The sequence below is a fragment of the Microcaecilia unicolor genome, chromosome 10 (assembly GCF_901765095.1).
Source record: "Microcaecilia unicolor chromosome 10, aMicUni1.1, whole genome shotgun sequence".
Taxonomy (NCBI): domain Eukaryota; kingdom Metazoa; phylum Chordata; class Amphibia; order Gymnophiona; family Siphonopidae; genus Microcaecilia; species Microcaecilia unicolor.
In genome coordinates this window covers 68,977,714-69,001,985 of record NC_044040.1, presented here as the reverse complement: position 1 = coordinate 69,001,985, position 24,272 = coordinate 68,977,714, and the positions used below count along the sequence as shown (strand labels likewise).

Genomic DNA, 24,272 nt, shown 5'->3' with positions numbered 1-24,272 from the left:
ATCCCTTCCTGAAATCAATATATTACAATAAATACATTTAGGTGATTTTTTTTCAATTTCTAATTTAGCTATATAGACCTAGTACTGATCATGAAATTTTGAGTTTCAAATCTCAGAAACAAAGGCAGGGAAAATCTTGGTAAGTTGCACAAACTGCCACGTTTACTAAGGTGGAGTTTGAGTTGCCATTCCTGTAATCATCGGGGTTACAGTAAGTGCATAATAAGTCTATACTAATGTTAAGTCAAATGGGAGGGATGAAAGCTCTTTTAGGTTGGGTCATATTGCCTCTGAAAAACCTGTTCGTTCATGACTAATACCAAAAAGTGTTCGCTTCCACAACTACAGACATCTGTCTTATCCTTAAAGAGCTATGCATTTTTAGGCCAAATGTAATCCAAATACCCACAATTCTACACGAATGTTTGCTAAATTGAATTATGATTCCAGGAAAGGGCATAACGACAGTGTTTTAACCTAAGGTCTCTTTTACAGAACTGTGTTAAGTGCTAATACATGCTTAACAAGGAAAAATAAAGCTTGCCACAAAACACGTTAAAGCGTTTTCTTGTCATCTGTAAGTCAACACAAATTTTAACTGTGATTTTTAAACATTTTTTCCAGTAGGGGATATGGGCATGGAAGCATTATTCTGCTAGCACGTTCAGAATTAGCATGGGAGTACGTAGCACCTTCTAAAGATGAGGTGGTAAGTGCTCTCATATTATTATTTTGCAAGTCCTACACACTAATGAAAAAAACAACACAGGACCTGCAAAAAAAAAAAAAATTTATTTACTGTGGCATAAAATATGGGTTTAGCACAGGGAAAGCCTTGTGTTAAAATGTGCTAAGCCTATATTTTATTGTGTTTTAATGTGCTTCCTAAAAAAAAACTTGCCTTATAAAATCATATGTGTGTCTGTTCATCCACCATCCTCCACCCACCATTACTTTTGAATTTTATTTACATTTTCTGCCACAGATAGGGATAAACTCAGTGATCTGCTCCCCATCAGCCCCCCCCCCCCCCGTTTACAATCTTCATATCCACTCACCCCATCCTACATATAGAATTGACAAGGTAAAGACAGACCTTTCCCATTTATAATCTTTCCCACAAATCCCTGACCCATATTCTGGATTGCTTATATAGACTAGTCTGTGGCCCTATTACGAAACTTCTTCATCCTTTGCCCAATTAATTGGGATGCTCATTACCCTTAAATTAAACCCTATTAACTCTCCTTTAGAGAGAGAGAGAGAGAGAGAGAGAGAGAGAGAGAGAGAGAGAGATGTATCACGCCAGTTTAAAAAATGTAGACAATCTAGGAGTTGTTATTACACAAACCTACTCACCCCACTTGCTTGTCCTACATAGGCCTTTGAGAAGCCTTTGTCTCTGCAGCTTTGTTCAATAATGCTTTCCCTTCAGTATACCCCATCTGGTTAGTTCTCCCAATCATGGCCTCACTGTTTAAATTCAAAAATTATTTGTTCTTACCTATACATCTTCTCTAGACTGTAAGCTCCAAGGAGCAGGCACTCATTCAATGGCTCGATAAAGCACGATGAGGCCCTTTTACTAAAACTTAGCACTCGCTAACCCCCCGGATTCTATACATCACACCTAGATTTTTGCATGGAAATCCAAGTAGATCCCATAACAATGCACAGAACCTAATTGGTTAACAAGCCAATCAGAGCTGTTAATTGGATGATAAGCAATTATCAGCACTAATTGGTATTAATTAGAATTTACACACAGCACTTGCTAAGCACATTCTGTAACGTGGTCTGCGTAAATTCTAATGCGTGTGGTCGAAAAGGGGGCGTGGCCATAGGCAGGGAATGGGCATTCCGAACATTTACGTGCAGGGTTGTAGAACATACCCACTCTGCGTCTGACCTAGGTGCCGGTATTTACACCAAGTTTTACTTGGCATAATAGCTTGCGACTAAATATCATCACACAGATGGGCCATAAACGTATTCTATAAACCGAACGGAAATGTAGGTCTGTTCTACAAAGTTTAGGCGTACTTTATAGAATACGCTTAGGTCGGAAGTTTTTTCCATGTGGATTTTCCAGGCAACATATATAGAATCTACTACTACTACTATTTATCATTTCTATAGTGCTACAAGGCATACACAGTGCTGTACACCAAAGACCTTACAATCTAATCTAGCACTAGTGCTAGAATCTAGCACTAAATGCTAAGAAACCTATTTTAAACCTATGAGATTCTTAGCATTTAGCATGCATTAATTCTGTTAGTGTGCACTATGCTTTATTAAAAGGGCCCCTATGTGCACACCTTATAGCATTCTACATACAGTATCCTATATAATAAAATGCACCTCCAACATTCTGAAGCTGACTGCATGGCTGAGGCATTCCTGCTCTCTGAATCCATCTCCTGAATTAACATCACGTACTTCTGGGTTCGTCACAAGCAGAAGTGACCAACCACACGAGGTTTCTCGGCTTCAGAATGTTGGAGGTGCATTCTGTTAAATAGGATTGGTCAGTTCCTTGAAGCACAGCCAGAGCTCAGCGTCCTGCATAGTAATACTCAGACACCAGAGAGAGAGGGGGGGGGACCTGACACCAGAGAGGGGGGGAGGTATCTCTGTCACACACACACTCTCTCTCACACACACTCTCTCTCTCTCACAGTCAATGTCTTTCTCTCACTCTCACACACTGTCTCTCACACACTCTATGTCTCACACTGTATCACATTCACTCTCTATGTGTCACACAGTCACTCACACACTCTCTTGATCTCATACCTTCAGTCTCACAGAGAGTCTGTGTCTCACACACACTCTCTTTCGCACACACTGTATCTGTGTGAAACTCACTCTCTCTTACACTGTGTCTCACATACGTACTTGCACACACTCTCATTCTCACACACACACACACTCTCTCTCACAGACACACTCACACCCAGACTCACTCTCTCTCTCTCTCTCTCTCACACACACACACACACACTCGCACAGTCACTCTCACATACACTCTCTCAAACATACACACTCCGAGGAAAACCTTGCTAGCGCCCATTTCATTTGTGTCAGAAACGGGCCTTTTTTACTAGTATGATGATAATAATCACAGTGTGATATCATCAACAACTGGTAAATGCAACCTGCCCTTGGTTTGTGTCTATTGGTCCTTGACTGCAATGACGCTAATTTACTGAAGCACTTTGATGTTCATAATTATGTGCATTATTGGCATTTTTAAGCTGTGTTAATTGTCATAAGCATGCGTGCAGAATCTATAAAGAACATGCCCTGAACTGCATAATTATGCAAAAAAGAAAAATAAAACAGCAGCTATTACCTACCCTCAGTTTACTAAGCCATGCAAGCGGCTGCCATGCGCTAATGCCGACACAGCCCATTCGCTTTGACTGGGCTATGTCAGCGCTGCCACACGGCTCAGTAAACAGGGGGGATACTGTGTGAAGAGTAATGCAGATTGGAGAGGTGTAGTTACTGTCATTAATAAAGAATGTATTAACATAACTTTAACTTGGGAACTTCACATCCAAAGTCATTTGCATGCCATAACATAAAACAATTACAGCTTACAATATATTAAATTTTTTATACTGCCTCTACCCTAGACAGATCGCAGTGGCATACAACATGAAAAAACAGAACATAAAACAAATAAGAACCACAATTTTCAAATAGGAAAGAATACAAACAACGTAACAATAGACATACAAAATCACAATAAACAAAAATCAACTACTGTGTAACTCATTAATTAACAGTCCACATTATTATTTTGATTACATCAGCCTCACAGTTTGAAAGATATGAATGTGCTACACAAGTCAGCTGTCTTTAAAGCAGGGGCACTCAACCCAGTCCTCGGAACATAACTGGCCAGTCGAATTTTCTGGATATCCACAATGAATATGCATGAGATAATTTGGCATGCACTGCTTCTATTGTATGAAGGTTTGTTTCCGGCATATGCATTGTGGATATCCTGAAAACCTGACTGGGTAGGTGTGGCCTGAGGACTCGTTGAGAACCCCTGCTTTAGACAAAAAAAAAGTGCAGCTGAGATCTCGGACAGGTCATAAAACATTGTGATGTGAACAAGGATTTGACTACCACCCTACAATTGGTTAGCAGTAATACCCACATGCAAATTTCTATATTGAAGAAGAAAATTAAGGCTACAGTTTGATAAAAAATTTTAATCGCAATTAATCACACAATTAAAGATTTGTTATTTAGGGCTTCTTTTACTAAGCCGTGCTAGTGATTCCCACGTGGCAAATGAAAGGAAGCCCATACGAATTGAATGGGCTTACTCTCATTTGCCGCACCAGGAATCGTTAGTGCAGCTTAGTAAAAGAGGCCCTTAGTCATTTCACACTGCAGAACCTTGTAATTCTGGAGAAGTCACTTAAACCTCCATTGAACTAGGCACAAAATAAGCAACTGTATATAACATGTAAACTGCTTTGATTGTAACCACAGAAAGGCGGTATATCTAATCCCATCCCCTTTCTTCTCTCCCTCTCCTCTTCTCCCAGGTCCATTATCTCTCTCTGTCTCTCCCCTTCCTACTTCTCTCCCTCCCATTGTCCAGCACCTCTTCCTCCCTCCCCTCCATCCCCATGAGCAGCGCACAAAACTTGGTGAACAGCACTAAGCTCTTCTCATGGCTTCTGCAGCTCACCACCTCAACCACAGCTTCCACTATTGGCCCCTCCAGTTCTGCTCATGGGTTTGCAGCTCACTCTTCTCGCCCCCCCCCCCCCCAGTCTACCTTGAAGGTGCTCGTCTGTTGGTCTCCGTCCATAATAGCATTGAACATATGCTGCTTGCAGCCTGCTCTGAAGCTTTCTCTCTGGCGCATCCCTGCTACTCTGACATCATTTCCTGTTTCTGCATTGGCAAGACAGGTCAGAGGGAAAGCTTCGAACCAGGCCACAGGCAGCATATGTGCAACACTGCCACTGCTGGGGACCAACAGAAGACCACCTTTAAAGTAGATCGGCATGGAGGGGGCTGATGTTAAATCATGGCCGGATTGTACTGAGGACAGGGGTTGGGAGTGGAAGAGAGCAGAACAGATGTTCGGAAGAGACAGGAAACACTGCATTGTGATTATATATTGTTTAACCACAATTGATAATTCATATATTAATTGCCGAGTTACCTGCGATTAACTTGAAGCCCTAAAACTTCAGCATCATAATAAAATATCATTAGCCACAACAACAAAAAAAGCAGAAGACAAGATGGGAGGAAAAGACCTCGGTAGTCCAGGCAAGCTGCAGAGTGATACATGACAGATTGGACAATCTACAAGTATTAACATTCACATATCAGAGTGAGCAACATCATGACACTGGATTCATACTATTGGTACTAGTGCACATCAGTGAAAAGTGGATGCCATTTTGAGCTGAGCCACTGTAAAATAAAATAAAAAAGTGCTGAGATTTGATCAAGTGAGCAATAGGAATTTATCGTATTTATAGAGTATCATGATAAAGGTGCTGACTGTGATTTTTATTATTTCAGATGGAGCACAATTCATTATTCCCTGACGAAAGCCAGAGGATGAAATGCTGGCCTCCATTGGGATTTTGACATAATATACTGATACGTGCTCGAATATGTGAAATTCATAAGTTTAAGAAAGCAATTAACTATACATGTAAAATATAAGAAAAAATTAATAAAATTGGAGATTAGGAGGCAGGACCAGACTGACCATTCGGGCAACTGGGGAGGCTCTGCCCAGTGCCCGCCGGCTGCCACATATTACAGCCCTCCTCGGTGTTGCCTTGAGGGGCTCTGGTGGTCTACTGGCCTCTGAGGGGGCAGGAATGAATCCCCCTCTTTCCTGCCCGCTGCTGCTACTCTGCCTGACGGCGCCATCGTGTTTCTAAAAATGGTGGCCAAGACTGCTGAGACCCACCAGACTTACCGCAGTAAGTCTCAGCTGCCATTTTTTAAACATGGTGGTGCCGGGCACAATAATGACAGCAGGCAGAAAAGAGTAGAGTTCTTTCGTGCCCCCAAAGAAGCCACTAGACCACCAGGTCCCTTCAAGGTAGGACCAAGGAGGGCCCATTTTCGCTCAGGAGTCTGTAGTATGTGGGAAGGGGGTGGCAAATGCAGGGGGTGGCAAATGCAGCGGCTGGGGGCTCCAATGACCTTTACTGTCCGGGGACCCCGACCACTGTCAGTCCACCCCTACAGTTTATTTTTGTTTGCCGTGGACTTCTGAATCTTGCCAGTGGTAGCTGACTAATCTGACTGGGAGAGTAGGGAGGTACAGAGAACAAGGGCTGCCAGAGGTGTGTAGCCACAGGTAAGAGAATGTCCTATGGGAGGAGGGAGATAGGCATCCAGTAAACTATGCCAGCACTCATTCATGCAGTCCCTCCACCTTTTCTATTTCTTTTATTTTGGTTTTTTTTTTTTTTTTTACTATTTTCATAGGCATTAGAGCCCTCAGAACATTGGCTTGGGAAAATATGAGCTTGCAAAGCTAAGCAACATCCAGGCTGGCTAGCATTAGGAATGGAGGCTTCCAGAGTAGACAATGAGCTGTTGATTTCAGAAGGCAAACCTCTGCAGTATTCTGTGAAGAAAAGACCACAGGTGTCATAGCAGAGCTATAGTCACCCAAACTCCATACCCAGAAATACGTAGCAAAAGTCTAGGACAAACAGCCATTAGAAGTACATCAGTGTTGCCACACTGGCACAGACCGAAGGTCCATCAAGCCCAGTAGCCTGTTTCCAACAGTGGACAATCCAGGTCACAAGTATTTGGCAAGATCCCAGAACAATAAAACACATTTTATGCTGTTTTCCCTAGGAATAAGCAGTGGATTTTCCCAAATCCACCCTAATAATGGCTTATAGACTTTCTTTTAGCAAATTATCCAAACCTTTTTAAACCCTGCTAACTGCTTTTACCACATTCTCTGGCAACAAATTTCAGAGTTTAATTACTCATTGAGTGAAAAACAAATTTTTCCAATTTGTTTTAAATTTACCACATAGTAGATTCAATGCATGCCCCCTAGTCCTAGTATTTTTGGAAAGAGTACGATTCACGTCCACCCTTTCCACTCCGCTCAGTATTTTATACACCTCTATCATATCTCCCCTCAGCTGTTTCTTTTTCAAGCTGAAGAGTCCTAGCCACTTTAGCCTTTCCTCATAGGGAAGTCGTCCCATCCACTTTATTATTTTCGTTTTATTATTTTCGTTGTCCTTCTCTCTACCTTTTCTAATTCTGCCATATCTTTTTTGAGATGCGGTGACCAGAATTGTACACAGTATTTGAGGTGCAGTCACGCCTTTAGTCCTCTTCCTACCTTGATGCCAGATGGCTAAAGGACAAATACAACCCTTTTTTTTCCTCCTCTACACAGTGTTTGATAGAGCTGTTAGCTTTCAATTACACTGCTAAAAACTTTCCAGCAACTTGGATCACGCTATTAATAAAACACATCTTTCATAATCTGGTTGTCACATCTCTAGCTAAGGGCAGCAGTCTTGACAAAGCTGAAATTGTCTATGTGCCATCCTAAGTTCTGTTGCTTGCTTTTATAAATAAACACAGCCTTGCAAAGCCACCCCTTCTCATCCATACAGCTGTCCTAATTCATAATTACTGCTTCCCATTTATCTAAATCCCTTAAAAGTAGCCATTATCCACTTTCTGAATTCCAGAAAGAATAACAGACATCAAAATATATCAACAGGGTATCGTGTTGGCTACTATAACTCTCCAACAAATTTCACTTTTGTTCACACAAACACTGCAGCTGCCATGCTGTGCTGAATCAACTGCTAATGGAATCTCTTGTGCCCTGCCTTGAGCACCAAAACGGAAAGGCAAATCATAAATCAGAAGCAATAAACTATAACTTAATACACAGGGATTGCTCTGAGCAAAACAGAACACGTTCTGAAACAGCCAGCCATTTATTTTTAATCAATTTAAATCTGAGCGCATTTGCCAGCACATCAACAGCTGCTGCTGATCCGAGAAAACACTTACACAAGTTTTTCCAGACAGAAAGGTCACTTTGGAAAGGTTAGGTTGAATGACAAAAGTTAGAATTGGCCTATGGCATTTTCATTGGTGGACATACATGCTAAAGAACCAGCGGTCATTTGAAGAGGTGCATGCATTAACGACGATGTGTATCAATGATATGCTCCTCATGCTGGGGGAAGGTTTTTTATGTCAATGATACATTTTAAGCTCTTTTATATGCTGCAAAAGAGCTTGGTGAGGCTGTTTCCTTCCACAGTATTTAATATAAATGTATGCTTTTTGAATAATTTTACAAGTATTAACTGAGGATATTTAGATTGGTTTGTCTGTGCACCACATTCCTTCTTCTGGATATTTAGTATACTCAAGTGCTTCAGAAGGTGTTTAAGAAGTTCAGATCTATGCAGGCACTCAAAAGACAGCTGTGTTTTAGGCCTCAAAACCTCTGAAGATGTATGTACTAGCTTTAATGTTATCTGGCAGTCCTCATAAGTGGCACTGCTCTTGAAAGAACTATGCCTTATGGATCATTCAGTGGAAGGCTCTTGACCAGTATGTAGAGAGCTCACAGACTCCCGAGCAGAGGGGACACTTTTTTTCCTTCAATTGAGGCAACTGTAGTGGTAATTTCAGCACTGAGACACTTCAGGTCCCAAGACACTCCAGCCCCAAGACATTTTGGCATCAGGACATTTCAGTCCCAAGACATTTTGACACCGGAACATTTCGGCACAGGACATTTTAGCATGGTACCGGGACACTTCAGCTCCCAGACATTATGGCAGCGGGCCATTTAGGCCCTGGTACACTTCGGCCCCAAGACATTTTGGCACCAGGATATTTTGGCACCCAGAACACTTTGGCCCCATGACATTTTAGCACGGGGACATTTTGGCCACAGGACACTTTAAAACCTGGGAAATTTTGACACCTAGGACACCTTGGCATGGCACTGGGACACTTCGGCCCCAAGACATTTTGGCACGGGACACTTTGGCCACTGGACACTTCAGCCCCAAGACATTTTAGCATTGGGACAATTCGGCCACAAGACATTTTGGCACCGGGACACTTTGGCCACTGGACATTTCAGCCAAGGGACACTGGCAAGAGGACACATTAGCACCTGGGACAATTTGGCCCCTAGACATTTCAGCACTGGGACATTTCGGCCCCAGGACATGTGGAGGGGCATTTTCGAAAGAAACATCTAAGTCGGAATTTGGACGTTTTACAAAGACGTCCAAATTCCGAGGTGGGGAGAAGGTCATTTTCGAAAAAGATGGACGTCCATCTTTTGTGTTCGAAAATACCATAGACGTTCTTGGATTTGGACATTTTGCAATTTGGACGTCTTTGATTTTCGGCCATTTTCGATACAAAGACGTCCAAGTCTAAAACATCCAAAGTCAAGCCATTTGGGCATCCTAAGGAAACACCATGGAGCGAAACAACGGCATTATAACATCCTCACACCTGTTTTCCATACCTTTCCTAATAATACCCAACATTCTATTCGCTTTCCTAGCCGCAGCAGCACACTGAGCAGAAGGTTTCAGTGTATTATTGACGACGACACCCAGATCCCTTTCTTGGTCCGTAACTCCTACTACTACTAACATAGAACTTTGCATGACGTAGCTATAATTCGGGTTCTTTTTTCCCACATTCTCCCAGACTCGTAAGGTCCTTCTGTAATTTTTCACAATCCTCTTGCGAGTTAACGACTTTGAATAACTTTGTGTCATCAGCAAATTTAATTACCTCGCTAGTTACTCCCATCTCTAAATCATTTAAAAGGCAGCGGTCCTAGCACAGATCCCTGAGGAACCCCACTAACTACCCTTCTCCATTGTGAATACTGCCCATTTAACCCCACTCTCTGTTTCCTATCCTTCAACCAGTTTTTAATCCACAAAAGGACATTTCCTCCTATCCCATGATCCCATGACCCCATGCAGAATTTATTTTAATTTTCTGGCAGTCATTTTAATGACATGTCTAGTAGGCGTGGAGGGGCACAATCGAACGGAAACGTCTATCTCCATGGGCGTTTATCTCCGAGAATGGGTCCGTGAAGGGGCGAACCGAACCGTATTTTCGAAAAACATGGACGTTTATCTTTTTTTGAGCTGGGCGTTTTTGTTTTTCAGCGATAATGGAAACCGAAAGCGCCCAGCTCAAAAACGAATAACTCCAAGACATTTATTCGTGGGAGGGGCCAGGATTCGTAGTGCACTGGTCCCCCTCACATGCCAGGACACCAACCGGGCACCCTAGGGGGCACTTTTACAAAAAAAAAAAAAAAAAGGTAAAACAGCTCCCAGGTGCATAGCACCCTTCCCTTGGGTGTTGAGCCCCCCAAATCCCCCTCAAAACCCACTGCCCACAAGTCTACACCATTACTATAGCCCTAAGGGGTGAAGGGGGCACCTACATGTGGGTACAGTGGGTTTGGGGGGCGGTTTGGAGGGCTCCCATTTACCAGCACAAGTGTAACAGGTGGGGGGGGGATGGGCCTGGGTCCACCTGCCTGAAGTCCACTGCACCCCCTAATAACTGCTCCAGTGACCTGCATACTGCTGCCAGGGAGGTGGGTATGACATTTGAGGGTGAAAATAAAAAGTTGTGAAACGGCATATTTTGTGGTGGGAGGGGGTTTGTGACCACTGGGGGAGTCAGGGGAGGTCATCCCCGATTCCCTCCAGTGGTCATCTGGATGCATATTTTCAAAGCACTTAGCCTTCCAAAGTTCCATAGGTTTCTATGGAACTTTGGAAGGCTAAGTGCTTTGAAAATATGCCTGATGGTCATTTAGGGCACTTTTTGGGGCCTTATTCGTGGAAAAACAGGGTCCAGGAAAAGTGCCCTAAATTCTCGCTAAAAACACATATTTTTTTCCATTATCGGCGAAAGGCGCCCATCTCTGATCGGCCGATAACCACACCCCAGTTCCGCCTTCACCACGCCTTCGACACGCCCCCATCAACTTTGTCCGCATCCGCGACGGAGTGCAGTTGAAAACGTCCAAATTCGGCTTTCGATTATACCGCTTTATTCGTTTTTGTGAGATAAACGTCTATCTCCCGATTTGGGTCACAATATAGGCGTTTTTCTATTTCGATTATAAGCAGAATAATCTGCTGGATTCTATATATCGCACCTTAATTTACGCGCAGAAATCAAAGTGTATTCTATAACAATGTGCGTAACTTAATTGGTTAACTAGCTAATCAGCGCTGTCAATTGGATGTTAACAAGCAATTATCAGCACTAATTGGCATTAAGATTTACACGCAAAACTCGCTAAGCCTATTCTATAATGTGGTGCAGGTAAGTTCTAAGTTACATAGTATAAAAGGGGCGTGGCCATGGGCAGGGCATGAGCATTTCTAAAATCTATGCATGTTATTATAGAATGCACCTGTTGTGCACCTAACTTAGGCATCTGGATTTACACCAAGAAATAATGGCTTACATGGCCATTACTAAATTTGGTCTTGTAGAGAGGCAGTCAGCATAATTCTATATACCGTGTGGAAATTGAAGCCTGTTCTATAAAATTCATGCATACTTTAGAGAATACGCCTAGGAGTATTTTTTTTCTGCACGGAATTTTCAGGCACCATATATAGAATCCAGCCCATTTTGTTTTACGTTTGTTGTGTTTGTTTTCTGAATATACATGTTTTATTGTACTCCTCTTAGATTGTAAGCACATAATAAAAAAATTACTAAATAAATAAATATCTCCTCATCCTCACTGGTTCAGCAATCCAGCTGTTCCCATCAATGTTCAGCATGGCAACTCATCCTGTTCCCTCCAGCTCAATGCAAAGTGGCTCCTCCTCCTGCTGGGAGCAGTGCACTTTCTTTTTTTGCAAGGAAAATGGTATTTTCTGGACAGAAAGGGAATTTTGCACCAGTTCTTCACTGCACAGTGGTACAGAATTTTCCAGAAAGGGAACTACAACTTGGGTTATTTTAATACAATCTTTAGAAATAATTTAATCCATCCAGTCACAATCAACCCCTCCAACAGAGAAAGCACATATATAACCATTGAACAGCTGGTGATTAAAGTGCTTCAGATACATGAAATAAAATGCACAATCAATTCTTCAAAGTAACCACACTGCGTTAACAGTAAGGAAATGCATAATGAATTATGGTACTTACCAAAGAGTCGCTGATGAAACAAGAACTTCCCTGCTAGCAGGCCTGTTATAATGGCAAGGAGCCATAAAAGGACCTTTAGAAAACTCCAGCCTCCTCCTGGGTATTTGTTCATTACAAATGAAAAGCAGTTTCCAATAACTATCATATTGGCTTCTGTCTGGCTATGGGAGATTGGATCCTCAGCAAATATCAAAAAATTCAAAAAAGTCACTAGATAAGCCACAAGCAAGCGAGTCCAAGGATGCTGGAAATAATACCGAAAGTCTTTGCCCATTCTTAGGGATCACTGTTTCGTAATTCACCTGCATTAGGGAAGAGTTATGCACCACAGTTAGACCATGGACCAAAAGGCTTCAAAGTACATATTAAAATGAAAACACTATGTTGGAAATATTCACTGCTCCCACATCACCCATCATTACGAGGACATACTAGGTTTGTTTGTTTTTTTTTAAAGAACCACTTGCCCATTTCTTGGACCTGTTTATCCTAACTTATTTCTCTGAGCTGTGCAGTTTTCTTTCATTCATGTTCATATTTTTAAGAATTTAAAAAGTGAGTATCTGTGGAAGGGGGAATGGGGGAGCAATTTTCAGTAAATTGCCCAGCAGTAAATCACACCAGCTGTACCTTTAGTGCAGTAGTTTCCAAGCCTGGTCCCAGAGGCACACCAGGCAGTCTGGTTTTCAAGACACCCACAATGAATATTATGAGAGAGATTTGCATGCACTGCCTTACTGCATGCAAATCTCTCATAAATATTCATTGTGGGTATCCTGAAAACCAGACTGGCTGGGGTGCCTCCAGGACTAGGTTTGGGAACCACAATTTTAGTGAATTCTCAAAGCTTTTAAGTAGGTAAAAAGTACTAATACTACTACTACTAATCATTTCTATAGCGCTACTAGACGTACACAGCGCTGTACACCGGATATAAAGAGAGTCCCTGCTTGATAGAGCTTACAATCTAATTAGGACAGAACAAACAGGACAAATAAAAGATAAGGGAACTAATAAGGTGGGAATTATAAAACATGGGTACTGAACCAGTGAGTAAGGGTTAGGAGTTAAAAAGCAGCATCAAAAAGGTGGGTTTTTAGCTTAGATTTGAAGACTGCCAGAGATGGAGCTTGATGTACTGGCTCTGGAAGTCTATTCCATGCAGATGGTGCAGCAAGATAAAAGGAACAGAGTCTGGAGTTAGAAGTGGAGGAGAAGGGGGCAGATAAAAGAGATTTACCCAGTGAATGGAGTTCCTGGGGAGGAGTGTAGGGTGAGATAAGAGTGGAGAGGTACTGAGGAGCTGCAGAGAGAATACACTTGTAAGTGAATAAGAGGAGTTTGAACTGTATGTGGAAACGGATAGGGAGCCAGTGAAGTGACTTGAGGAGAGGGCTAATATGAGCCGAGAGACACTGGTGAAATATAAGTCGTGCAGCAGAATTTTGAACAGATTGAAGAGGAGAGAGATGGCTAAGTGGAGACCTGTGAGAGGCAAGTTGCAATAGTCTAAGCAAGAGGTGATAGGGGTTCTGGTAGTGTGCTCAGAAAGGAAAGGATGAATTTTGGTGATATTATAGAGAAAGAAACAACATATTTCAGAAGTCTGTTGAATATATGCAGAGAAGGAGAGAGAGAGAGAGAGAAGTCGAAGATGACCCCAAGGTTAAGAGCTGATGAGACAGGGAGGATGAGAGTGTTATCCACAGAGATAGAGAATGGGGGAAGAGGAGAGGTTGGTTTACTTTACTCTGTTGCATCTACAAAGTGGAGGAAAAGTAGAAACAGTGTCTGGTTGTTCCATCATTCTGGTTGTATGACCTTGAATCAATACGAACTAAGATGTTTAGTATAGCTGGTCAATGCTCTCCTGCAATATTTACAGCTAGAGAAATCGTTACAGGTCTTTAAGCGAGTCCTTAAAAGCTTAATTTATTTCAGGCTGCTTTTCAGGCCTAACATGGGTTCTTGCCCTCTGCCTTTGTTGGCCTGCTGTTTGGGACTAAAGTATTCAGTGTTGGATGATATTATGAATTGATGTCTGGTTGTGTGTAGTGTGCTACTATGTTTTCTTTCCTATTTTAATTATGGTGTTCTTTTCCTATTAATTATTTTATATTGAGATTTGTAAATCACTCAGGGGTTATTCAAAGGGGAGTATATAAAATCTGAAATAAACTTGGAAATCTGAAACAGGGCTTCTCAAACTTGTCCTGGGAAACCCACAGACAGGTTTTCAGGATACTCTCAATGAATATTCACAAGATCAACTTATGTGCACTAGGTCTCCAATGTGTGCACACTAATCTCATGCATCTTTATTGTGGATTACAAAGTTGCTTGATCCAAGCATAACAACCTGTACAAAATGCTGTTGCTCATTTGGTGACTGAAGCAAACCCAGATTATAAACTGCTCTGTTATAATCCTTTTATCATGGGCGGTATAGCAAATAAATAAATAAATAAAATTACTTGTTCCGATAATGGTGCTTATTTTAGAAGCACCTTTCATGTTAATGATGTCCATAAACTGGCATTTAGATAGTTATAATGCATAAAGCAGGGACATAAAGTTCTAAAACTGAAGAAAGGCCACATAGCAAGGAACATGTCTGCATGTGTTTTGGGCCAGACTAGGGTGAACTCAAAATCATAAGTTTATTCCCCCATTTCAGATGGGGCATGAAAGTGTATGTTGAAAAAGATGGACATCGGGATTTAGACCTACCCAGGATATCCAGGTTTCAGCAAAGTGCTCCTATAAGTACATAAGTATTGCCATACTGGGAAAGACCAAAGGTCCATCAAGCCCAGCATCCTGTTTCCAACAGTGGCCAATCCAGGTAACAAATACCTAGCAAGATCCCAAAAAAGAACAAAACATTTTATACTGCTTATCCCAGAAATAGTGGATTTTCCCCAAGTCCATTTAATAATGGTCTAAGGACTTTTCCTTTAGGAAGCCGTCCAAACCTTTTTAAAACTCCGCTAAGCTAACCGCCTTTACAACATTCTATGGCAACAAATTCAAGAGTTTAATTACATGTTGAGTGAAGAAAACTTTCCTCCGAATCATTTTAAATTTATTACATTGTAGCTTCATCGCATGCCTCCTAGTCCTAGTATTTTGGGGAAGTGTAAACAGACGCTTCGCATCTACCCGTTCAACTCCACTCATTTTTTATAGACCTCTATCATATCTCCCCTCAGCCGCCTTTTCTCCAAGCTGAAGAGCCCTAGCCGCTTTACATAAGTACATAAGTACATAAGTAGTGCCATACTGGGAAAGACCAAAGGTCCATCTAGCCCAGCATCCTGTCACCGACAGTGGCCAATCCAGGTCAAGGGCACCTGGCACGCTCCCCAAACGTAAAAACATTCCAGACAAGTTATACCTAAAATGCGGAATTTTTCCAAGTCCATTTAATAGCGGTCTATGGACTTGTCCTTTAGGAATCTATCTAACCCCTTTTTAAACTCCGTCAAGCTAACCGCCCGTACCACGTTCTCCGGCAACGAATTCCAGAGTCTAATTACACGTTGGGTGAAGAAAAATTTTCTCCGATTCGTTTTAAATTTACCACACTGTAGCTTCAACTCATGCCCTCTAGTCCTAGTATTTTTGGATAGCGTGAACAGTCGCTTCACATCCACCCGATCCATTCCACTCATTATTTTTCCTCATAGGGAAGTCGTCCCATCCCCTTTATCATTTTTGTTGCCCTTCTCTGCACCTTTTCTAATTCCACTATATCTTTTTTGAGATGTGGCGACCAGAATTGAACACAATATTCGAGGTGCGGTCGCACCATGAAGCAATACAAAGGCATTATAACATCCTCATTTTTACTTTCCATTCCTTTCCTAATAATACCTAACATTCTATTTGCTTTCTTAGCCGCAGCAACACACTGAGCAGAACGTTTCAACGTATCATCAACGACACCTAGATTCCTTTCTTGGTCCGTGACTCCTAACGTGGAACCTTGCATGACGTAGCTATAATTCGGGTTCCTCTTTCCCACATGCATCACTTTGCACTTGCTCACATTAAACGTCATCTGCCATTTAGACGCCCAATCTCCCAGTCTCGTAAGGTCCTCTTGTAATTTTTCACAATCCTCCCGCAATTTAACGACTTTGAATAACTTTGTGTCATCAGCAAATTTAATTACCTCACTAGTTACTCCCATCTCTAGGTCATTTATAAATATGTTAAAAAGCAGCGGTCCCAGCACAGAGTCCTGGGGAACCCCACTAACTACCCTTCTCCATTGAGAATACTGACCATTTAACCCTACTCTCTGTTTTCTATCTTTTAACCAGTTTTTAATCCACAATAGAACACTACCTCCTATCCCATGAGCAGCACTGCACTGGGGGATTAGAGGATGTCACTTCCTTAATCTCCCAATGGTTGCTGTCCTCCCAAAGATGAAGCCAACAAGGGATATTGGGTTATGTGATGGCTTTTGGAGAAATAAAGGTCTACCAGGTCAATATTGAAAGTGATTTAACCAGCCAGAAATGGCTCCTGTGTCGATTAAATTGCTTGTTTGGGGTGAACCACTAATTTTCAGTGGCACTTAACTTGTTAGCGCCACTGAAAATTAGCGGTTATCACCAAACTAAAAAAACAGTTCTTTTTTTTGGGGGGGGGGGGGGCATTCTGGTGGCACTTGGCCAGTTAAGTGCCAATATTCTGCACTTAACTGGCCAAGGTTAATGCATACATAGGACCGTATAAAAGTCAGTCCTATCTTTATATGGTGGCACATAGTTGGTTAAGTTCTGAATATCGCACTTAATTGACTATGCATTAGTCAGCTCCACAAACCTGGAAATTCAATGCCAAAGCCCAGACCTGGCCCAGCATTGAATTTCCAGGTTTAATGCTGGCTGCGATCAATGCCGCCAGCAGAATATCGGGCCCGACATTTCTAAAATGGCTAAAATAACTGCATATGTTCTAGCCCATAAACATTTATGTTGCCATTTCATAACACACGTCTATGTGCTATCATAGAGATGTTTATGGCCTGTAACTTTGTAAACCTATCTGCTTTGAAAATGAGCCTCTTTGTTTTAACAAATGGACATTCCTGCTGCACATTGCCATAAACGTCCATTTCTCCGTGAATTTTAGAACAGCCAAACCTTGCTCCAAGATACTAGCAGAACTTCAGACATCCCAAATTGGATGTCTCAATTCCCATTTGTACGTCCTATCTAAAATACCGCTCTGTATTACTCTGTTTGTATTCATTATACTGGCTGTCCTGTGAAGATAAAAGTATTGACATTAATGCATTACGCATTGTGTCGAGCACTCCCCTTACATTTCAACAGGGTATAGACCACGACTCTCCTTACAGTAGGAGAGTATTCAACTCCCGCATAACCCCATCTCTTAGGAAAATTGGAAAATTAACTTTGTTAAGACCAGTAATCGGGCCTTTTCCACTGTAGGTCTCCTTGAGTGGATTCAACTGCTAAGAATTGTATGGTGAATATTTATATGATGTTGCCTGAAACTGCTCAATGAGCAATCCCTGCGAATAAAGAATAAGATTAGTATTATGGTTTAACTCTGAACATGCAACACTGTTGGAGGTGACACCCTGACAGCTGATGTTCTTTCTGTAAGATGGTTTACTCTAAGTTACTGGGATGGTTTTGACATTTACTATTGTTATGTCATAATTACAGTTTGTGACTATACTTGCAATGGATTTTATGTATATTTGTAAACCGTCCTATTTGATAAGTAGGTTAGAAGTGTTTTTAAATTAGTAAATATACCTTATGCACTTCACAAACCTACAATGATTGTCTCGCATCCCCCACTGGGGATCCAAACTGAAAATCAAAATCATAGCATATCATAAACATCTATCAAACTGCTGGGATTTTCACATTATTTCTAAACAAATTATATCTTCAACATTCATAATCCACCAGCATTAAACTATGTCTGCCATAGGTTACACAACTCCTAGTTCAATGAACATCACACAATCCTGAGCATAAAGAGCCAAATCATAGAGATTATCTAACCTAAAGAACGCAATAAGCAAAACACATCACTTGGACCAAATTGATGTATTTTGCTTCTTGCATTCTTTAGGTCACATGAACTCCTCCACGATTTGGCTGCTTCCAGCCCCGGCATCAGCCCCTAGTTCTAGTTCCTACTGCCTCAGCATCAGCCTCCAGCTTTCAGTCCCCATCAGCCCCTAGTTCTAGTTCTTACTGCCTCAGCCTCCAGCTTTCAGTCCCCAGTACCAGCATCCAAACCCAATCCTCACCTCCAGCTCCAACCTGCTCCAGAAGTGGCAGGAGTGTGTTCTTCCCTTGCACTGCTGTGCTGCTCTCCTCCACAGCTGCCCTGTAAGTTTAAACATGAAACCTGTACTTCCTGTTTCTAGTCAAAAAACAAAACAAGGAAGTGTCTCATCTTCCCTTTCAGGTCTGTACAGCAGCCCAAGGAAGAGAAGCAGCACAGCTGTGGGAGAGAAGAGAAGGATTCCGCTGCTGTGAAGGAGCGATTTGGTGAGACAGGATTCAGCATCCCTAAACATGGGAGCTCTAAGCCTGTGCCTCACTGACTCACCCCTTAAGCCAGCCCCTATTTAGGTGGCATCCAAAACAGTTTCAGTCAAAGCAAACCAAATCCTGACAGCCCCATAAAGAACCATCAGTGGTTTAATCCACTTTGTCATCCTATCAGTGTACATTTATATAGCTGTACATCGTACTGCTTCACCATGCTTTATGGATTTTGCATGTCAGACTTCCTAATTTTTAAGGGGTTGTATCTCCGCAGCTCCAACACTCACTGAGAGGACCCCCAAATTAGTAACTTTAAGTTCTTTTACTAGAGAAGGCATTCTTAACCTTTTATGGTTACTGAACTCCTTTAACTACTCAATGAAACCCTCGTACCCCTTTCCTAAACCAAGTGTCCACTAGTGACTACAACAGTTACATATGTTGCAGTTAGACACTGGTGCTGAAATTACAGAACTACACAGTTATACCACCAATAACCATCCTAATAACTGCCTTCACTCTTGTCTAGAAAATTTCAATAAATTGCCTTAGATCAGTGGCGTAGGAAGGGGGGGAGGGCAGTGGGGCAGTCCGCCCCGGGTGCACGCTGCTGGGGGGTGTCTGCGCCTCGCTGGTTCCTTGCTCTTTCTGCCCATGAAGTGTTCAAAATCTTCTGGCAAAAAATTACATAATCTCCCCCACAGATGATGACTCCACCTTTAAGTAAATAGTGCCCACTGATACAACTGACATCAACTCCGATTAGCTACTAGGGATGAGCACCCAAATTTGTCATTTCATTTTGTTTCCTGCATTTCTTGCAGCATTGTGTGTTTCATTTTATTTTGGTTTGTCTTCATTTTTCTTTTGGAGGCAATAATCACTAAATGTGCCCTCTTTGCAAACAGTTAATTAGGTGGTATATACGTTTTTAAAATAAATACATGAATAAAAATGTGCACTATTTCTTCTCTTAAGGCCACGATGCTCAGGAAGCAAATGCAAGCGCTAGAGGCCATTAGCACCGGACTAACATCTGCATTTGCTACCACAGAATGCACAGACAGATCTAGCACGGGGATACCTCAAATAGCATGCAGATATCATTTAAATTAGGTGATCTGGTATTCCCTCTGATGCTCAACGAAGCGTCCTTAACACCAGGAACCTAACACTAACTCCGAGCTGGAGTTAGGTGTCGGAAGAAGCCATGCCTCTTTTAAAAGACAGCACCAGCATACTGCACAAGTGTTTGAGGCTTCGATAGAGCATCCAAGAGGCAAATTACTTATAGATTTTCCCTGAAATTCAAATTGTTATTGCAATAGAATCTAGCTATTATCAAATCATGGATAGAGTTTTTAGACGAGGACACGGGGCTGGCCTGCACTGTTATAGGAAATAAAAGAAGAGAAAAAGAAAATCGGGTTTCAGCAGCTCAGAAGGAAATGGAGAAGCCCTTCAGCTGCTCTTACAAGCAGCTCTTCCTCCTCCTTCCCTCCTCCCCCTCTGGTGTTCTGGGCATATGCTCAAGAGCTGTGCTTAACGCACAACTGCATGCATATGCCATGCATAATCCTCCTGTGGGAGTCCCTAATACTCAACACTACGAGTGTGCCTAAATTTGCATCTCATTAGCGTTGAGCATTAGGGAGCTGCTTTGCCATGTTGATCTGACAGTATTTTTCCGCACCGGAGTACTGAGCATGTGGCCCGTGGTTGTCGTATTGATTGTTGCAGTTGTCCAGGTCTTGCCATATTTGAGTAAGCAGAACCGACGTTTCAAGCCATAGTGCTGAGGCTTTCTTCAGGGGTATTATATTTTTTGGATAATGTTTTTCAGTCAGTGTATTTGGGGAATGGTGTATATGGATTCCTATTGAATTTTTCACACTATTGGTTGGATATAATAAAACGTACAATGTAAAACATGCGTTTGATTAAATTAAGGGTTACAAAAATAAGGAGTATTAATGATGTATAGCGCTTTCAAGTGAGCTGTTTTCAGCTAAACTCACTGAAATTAAATAGCGGCTGTGGGAACAGCCTATACTGAATTCTCCTTTGTTCCCTTTTTCAACAAGTGTCTAAATAAGTGTTACAGGATTGTGTAATTCTCTAGGTATCTGATATACTTTCTATGTATTGGGATTGACTATTTTTGATTTTTGTATTTATATATTTTTTGTCTCTCCCCTGGGGTTTTTTATAGTTGGTAGTGAAGAAAGCCGCAGCACAATGGCTGAGACATCAGTTCTACTTACTTAGATATGGCAACTGCAACACTCAGTGCACACTATTTTCAGTGAATGAAAAACACAAAATGTGTTTTTTTTCTGCTCATTTTTATTTGTTGATGACATGTAACAACATGGGATATGTAACTATTGTATTGGCTACAGTATTTAAAGCCCTCTGTAGTACTGGCTTCCTGCTGATACAACAAATGCTGTTCTTCACAGTTTGGTTTTAGATCTCAACACAGCACAGAATCCCTACAAAGACTAGGGGACACCTGAGGAAGTTAACATGGAAATACTTTTAAAACAAACAGGAGGAAATATTTTTTCACTCAACAAATAGTTACGCTCTGGAACTCTTTGCCGGAGGATGTGGTAACAGCAGTTAGTGTATCTGTGTTTAAAAAAAGGTTTGGTCAAATTCCTGGAGGAAAAGTCCATAGTCTGCTATTAAGACAGACATGGGATGCAACTGCTTGCCCTGGGGTTTGTAGTATGGAGTGTTGCCACGATTTAGGTTTCTGCCAGGTACTTGTGACCTTACTGTAATTCTCTTTATATTGGATCGAGTGCCAAATTGCTGAACAATTTACAATTGATACAAAATACAGCGGTGCAACTGGTTTTTCACTTTAAAAAATGATAGTATCCCTGAATATGTGAAAAGAATTCATTGGCTCCCTTGAAAGCACAAATTATTTTTAAAGTTGTCTGCTAGGTTTTTCATGTATTGTATGGTAGTACTTCAGAACTAGTAATCCAATTTTTTACATTATTCATTTTATTCTGCTATTCGAGTTCATGATAGCGTTATGTCCAGCATTTAAAGGCATACATTTTAAACGACAGCTTGATGCTATGTTTCCCTTCCAGGCAGTTGCTATTTGGAACAAACGTCCTATATACATTTGGTTAGAAATAAACTATATGCAGCTGCAAAGGAAGTTGAAAATGTTTTTGTTTGATACATTTTAGTGTATTCATATACTTTTTTCCTTATTGATTACTGATGTTAACTCCTCATTTTTGTGCAAGCTTCTTAAGATGTAAACTGCCTTGAACCTCTTGCTGGGATTTGTGTGATGTACAAGTCTTGCTCCCTGAAGTTCTGTCTGGCATTTTTCTGTGGTTTGTTCCAGGTCCCTGCCTACCTGGATCGTGAGTGGCTCCTGGTGTGTGCTCCTGTCCCCTGCCTGCCTGAATCCCCACCTACTATGTATTTTTGAATTATTTTATGAATCACTATAAACCACTTTAGGTTAAAACATAAAACAAGTCAGACCAAGGTTCACTGAGTTCTTCATCCTTTCTCCAAGTACCTGGCAGTTCCCCAAAAGCAGATCTAGTGAGGGCCACCCCCCCCCCCCCGAGGTCGCCGCCGTTGCCGCTCCCCCCTCCACCCCCCCAGGTTGCCGCCGCCGCTCCCCCCCTCCACCACCCCCGAGGTCACCGCCACTGGGCCGGGCCCCCTGCATTGAAATCACAGCACCTCTCACCGTGTGAAAGCGCTGCAGGCAGCAGGGCAGCAGATCGCCTCCCTTCAGCCCTCCTTCCCTCCTTGTGTCCCGCCCTTGCGGAAGTTACGTCAGATGAGGTGAGAGGCGTTGTGATTTCAATGCAGGGGGCCCGGCCCAGTGGCAGACGGTCGACGACAGAGGGCGGTTGGGACCATGGTGCGGGGCCTGGGGAATTTGGTCCCCCCTGCCCCCCTCCCTCCTCAGCGGCCCTGGATCTAGTTCCTGTGGCATAGCCAGATGGCCTTTTTGCACATGCACAAAAACTGAGCATGCCTGCGAAGGGAGGGGTCTGGTGTCTGCACCAGCATAGATTTGGGGACCTGCTGCAAGCTAACACCTGGAAGAGGTAGTCTTCAGCTGGTGGGGAGTGGGAATCCCCAGCAGCCACAGCAAGAGTGCCACAATTCTGGGTTGGTCTGAGTCCAAACTGGCCCACCAATACATATGCCACTGTTTTCTCATTGCTCATTTCCAGGGATAAGTGCCAAGAAAATAAAAAGGGATCTTGTGAATAAATGTAAAATAATTATAATAACTTGTACTGCAGGTAGAAGCACCTAGGCACAGAAAGGATAGGGCCTTATAGAAGGTTATTCAGTACGGTGGACACTGGGGACTCAGGATCACCTTAGGTGGCCTTGCTCTATGTATGAGGGGACAAGGCCTTTCATGTACTTTGTGTGTAAGTATCTTTCTCTTACTCTGCAGCCCTCTCACTCAATCCAGTAAAAGGCAAACCTTTTACCATTGTAGAGATACGCTGCTAATTGACAAATGAGTTAGGAGTGCAAACTGTGAACCTGCGAGACTGTATCAAGCACGTTGCAAACTTGTAACAGTTTGATCTGTCATAAACACGTTCTAACAATGCATGCAAACTGCAGCTTTAAGTTAAATCAAAGAGGTTCATCTAACCTCCAGCGTACGTCACAGATTGACTTTTTCCCATAAGGCTGTCAGATAGCGTTATTGTCATCTGATAGAGGACGGAGATATTTTTAACTGATTAGTCAGCCCTATAACACATTTCAGTTTAGCTAGGCAATTGGTCTTGAAATGATACCCAGGACGGCAGTTCCAGCATTCAAACTGATGAGGAGCGCTGTGGAATAAGGCCGGACTTGTACTTTGCAACTTAAGAGATATTCTTATATGCAGTGCAAATGATGTCTTTACTTACCAAGATTGTAATCAGTGCTCTACGTCTACATTAATAACAATGCGACTCGTTGGATGTAGGGCTTCACGTCGGCGACCGAGCAGTCATGCTGTCATAAATCTCAGTGAGCGTGCTGTGGCTGGTCCACACGGCCACGCCCTCCTGACGCTCGCCTTCAGACCTTCCTCCTCCTCCACCTCCTCCTCCTCGCGGCAGAATGTGCAAGGATGCAACCTGCTTTCCTTCTCCAATGATTTCACTTCTCTTCCCCCCCCCCCCCCCCCCTTGCGTACAGATAAATAAAATAAGTTGTCAGGGATCAGTCCTTGGAGTGATCGCAGTAGCGATGCGCTTTGTCTTCTTTTCAAAGCCAGGCTTCATCCGGCACCGCTCGGGAAGCAGGGAATAATTGGCCACTATAGCACCGATGGACGGAAAGGGTGCTGTCTCCAGCTCGGTCTGCGTCAGACAAGGCAAGCAGGGAGTAATGGACGTCTCCGGCACTGCTGGGCGGAACAGGGCAATAGGCCCCTGTGGTTCGAGCTCGACC

General features: G+C 42.4%; 1 protein-coding gene across 1 annotated transcript in view; it reads right to left on the bottom strand.

Annotated features, from left to right (window-relative positions):
* The window catches only part of TMEM117 (transmembrane protein 117), a 485,233-nt gene extending 461,410 nt beyond the window's left edge, over positions 1-23,823 (bottom strand). Inside the window, exons 1-2 of the mRNA XM_030217133.1 lie at positions 23,744-23,823; positions 12,253-12,554 (exon numbers count right to left, since the gene is read on the bottom strand). Coding sequence (XP_030072993.1) covers positions 12,253-12,526 — 274 coding nt within the window. The 5' untranslated portion in view covers positions 12,527-12,554; positions 23,744-23,823. The remainder of the gene's footprint in view (positions 1-12,252; positions 12,555-23,743) is intronic.
* Between the last annotated feature and the right edge of the window lie 449 nt (positions 23,824-24,272).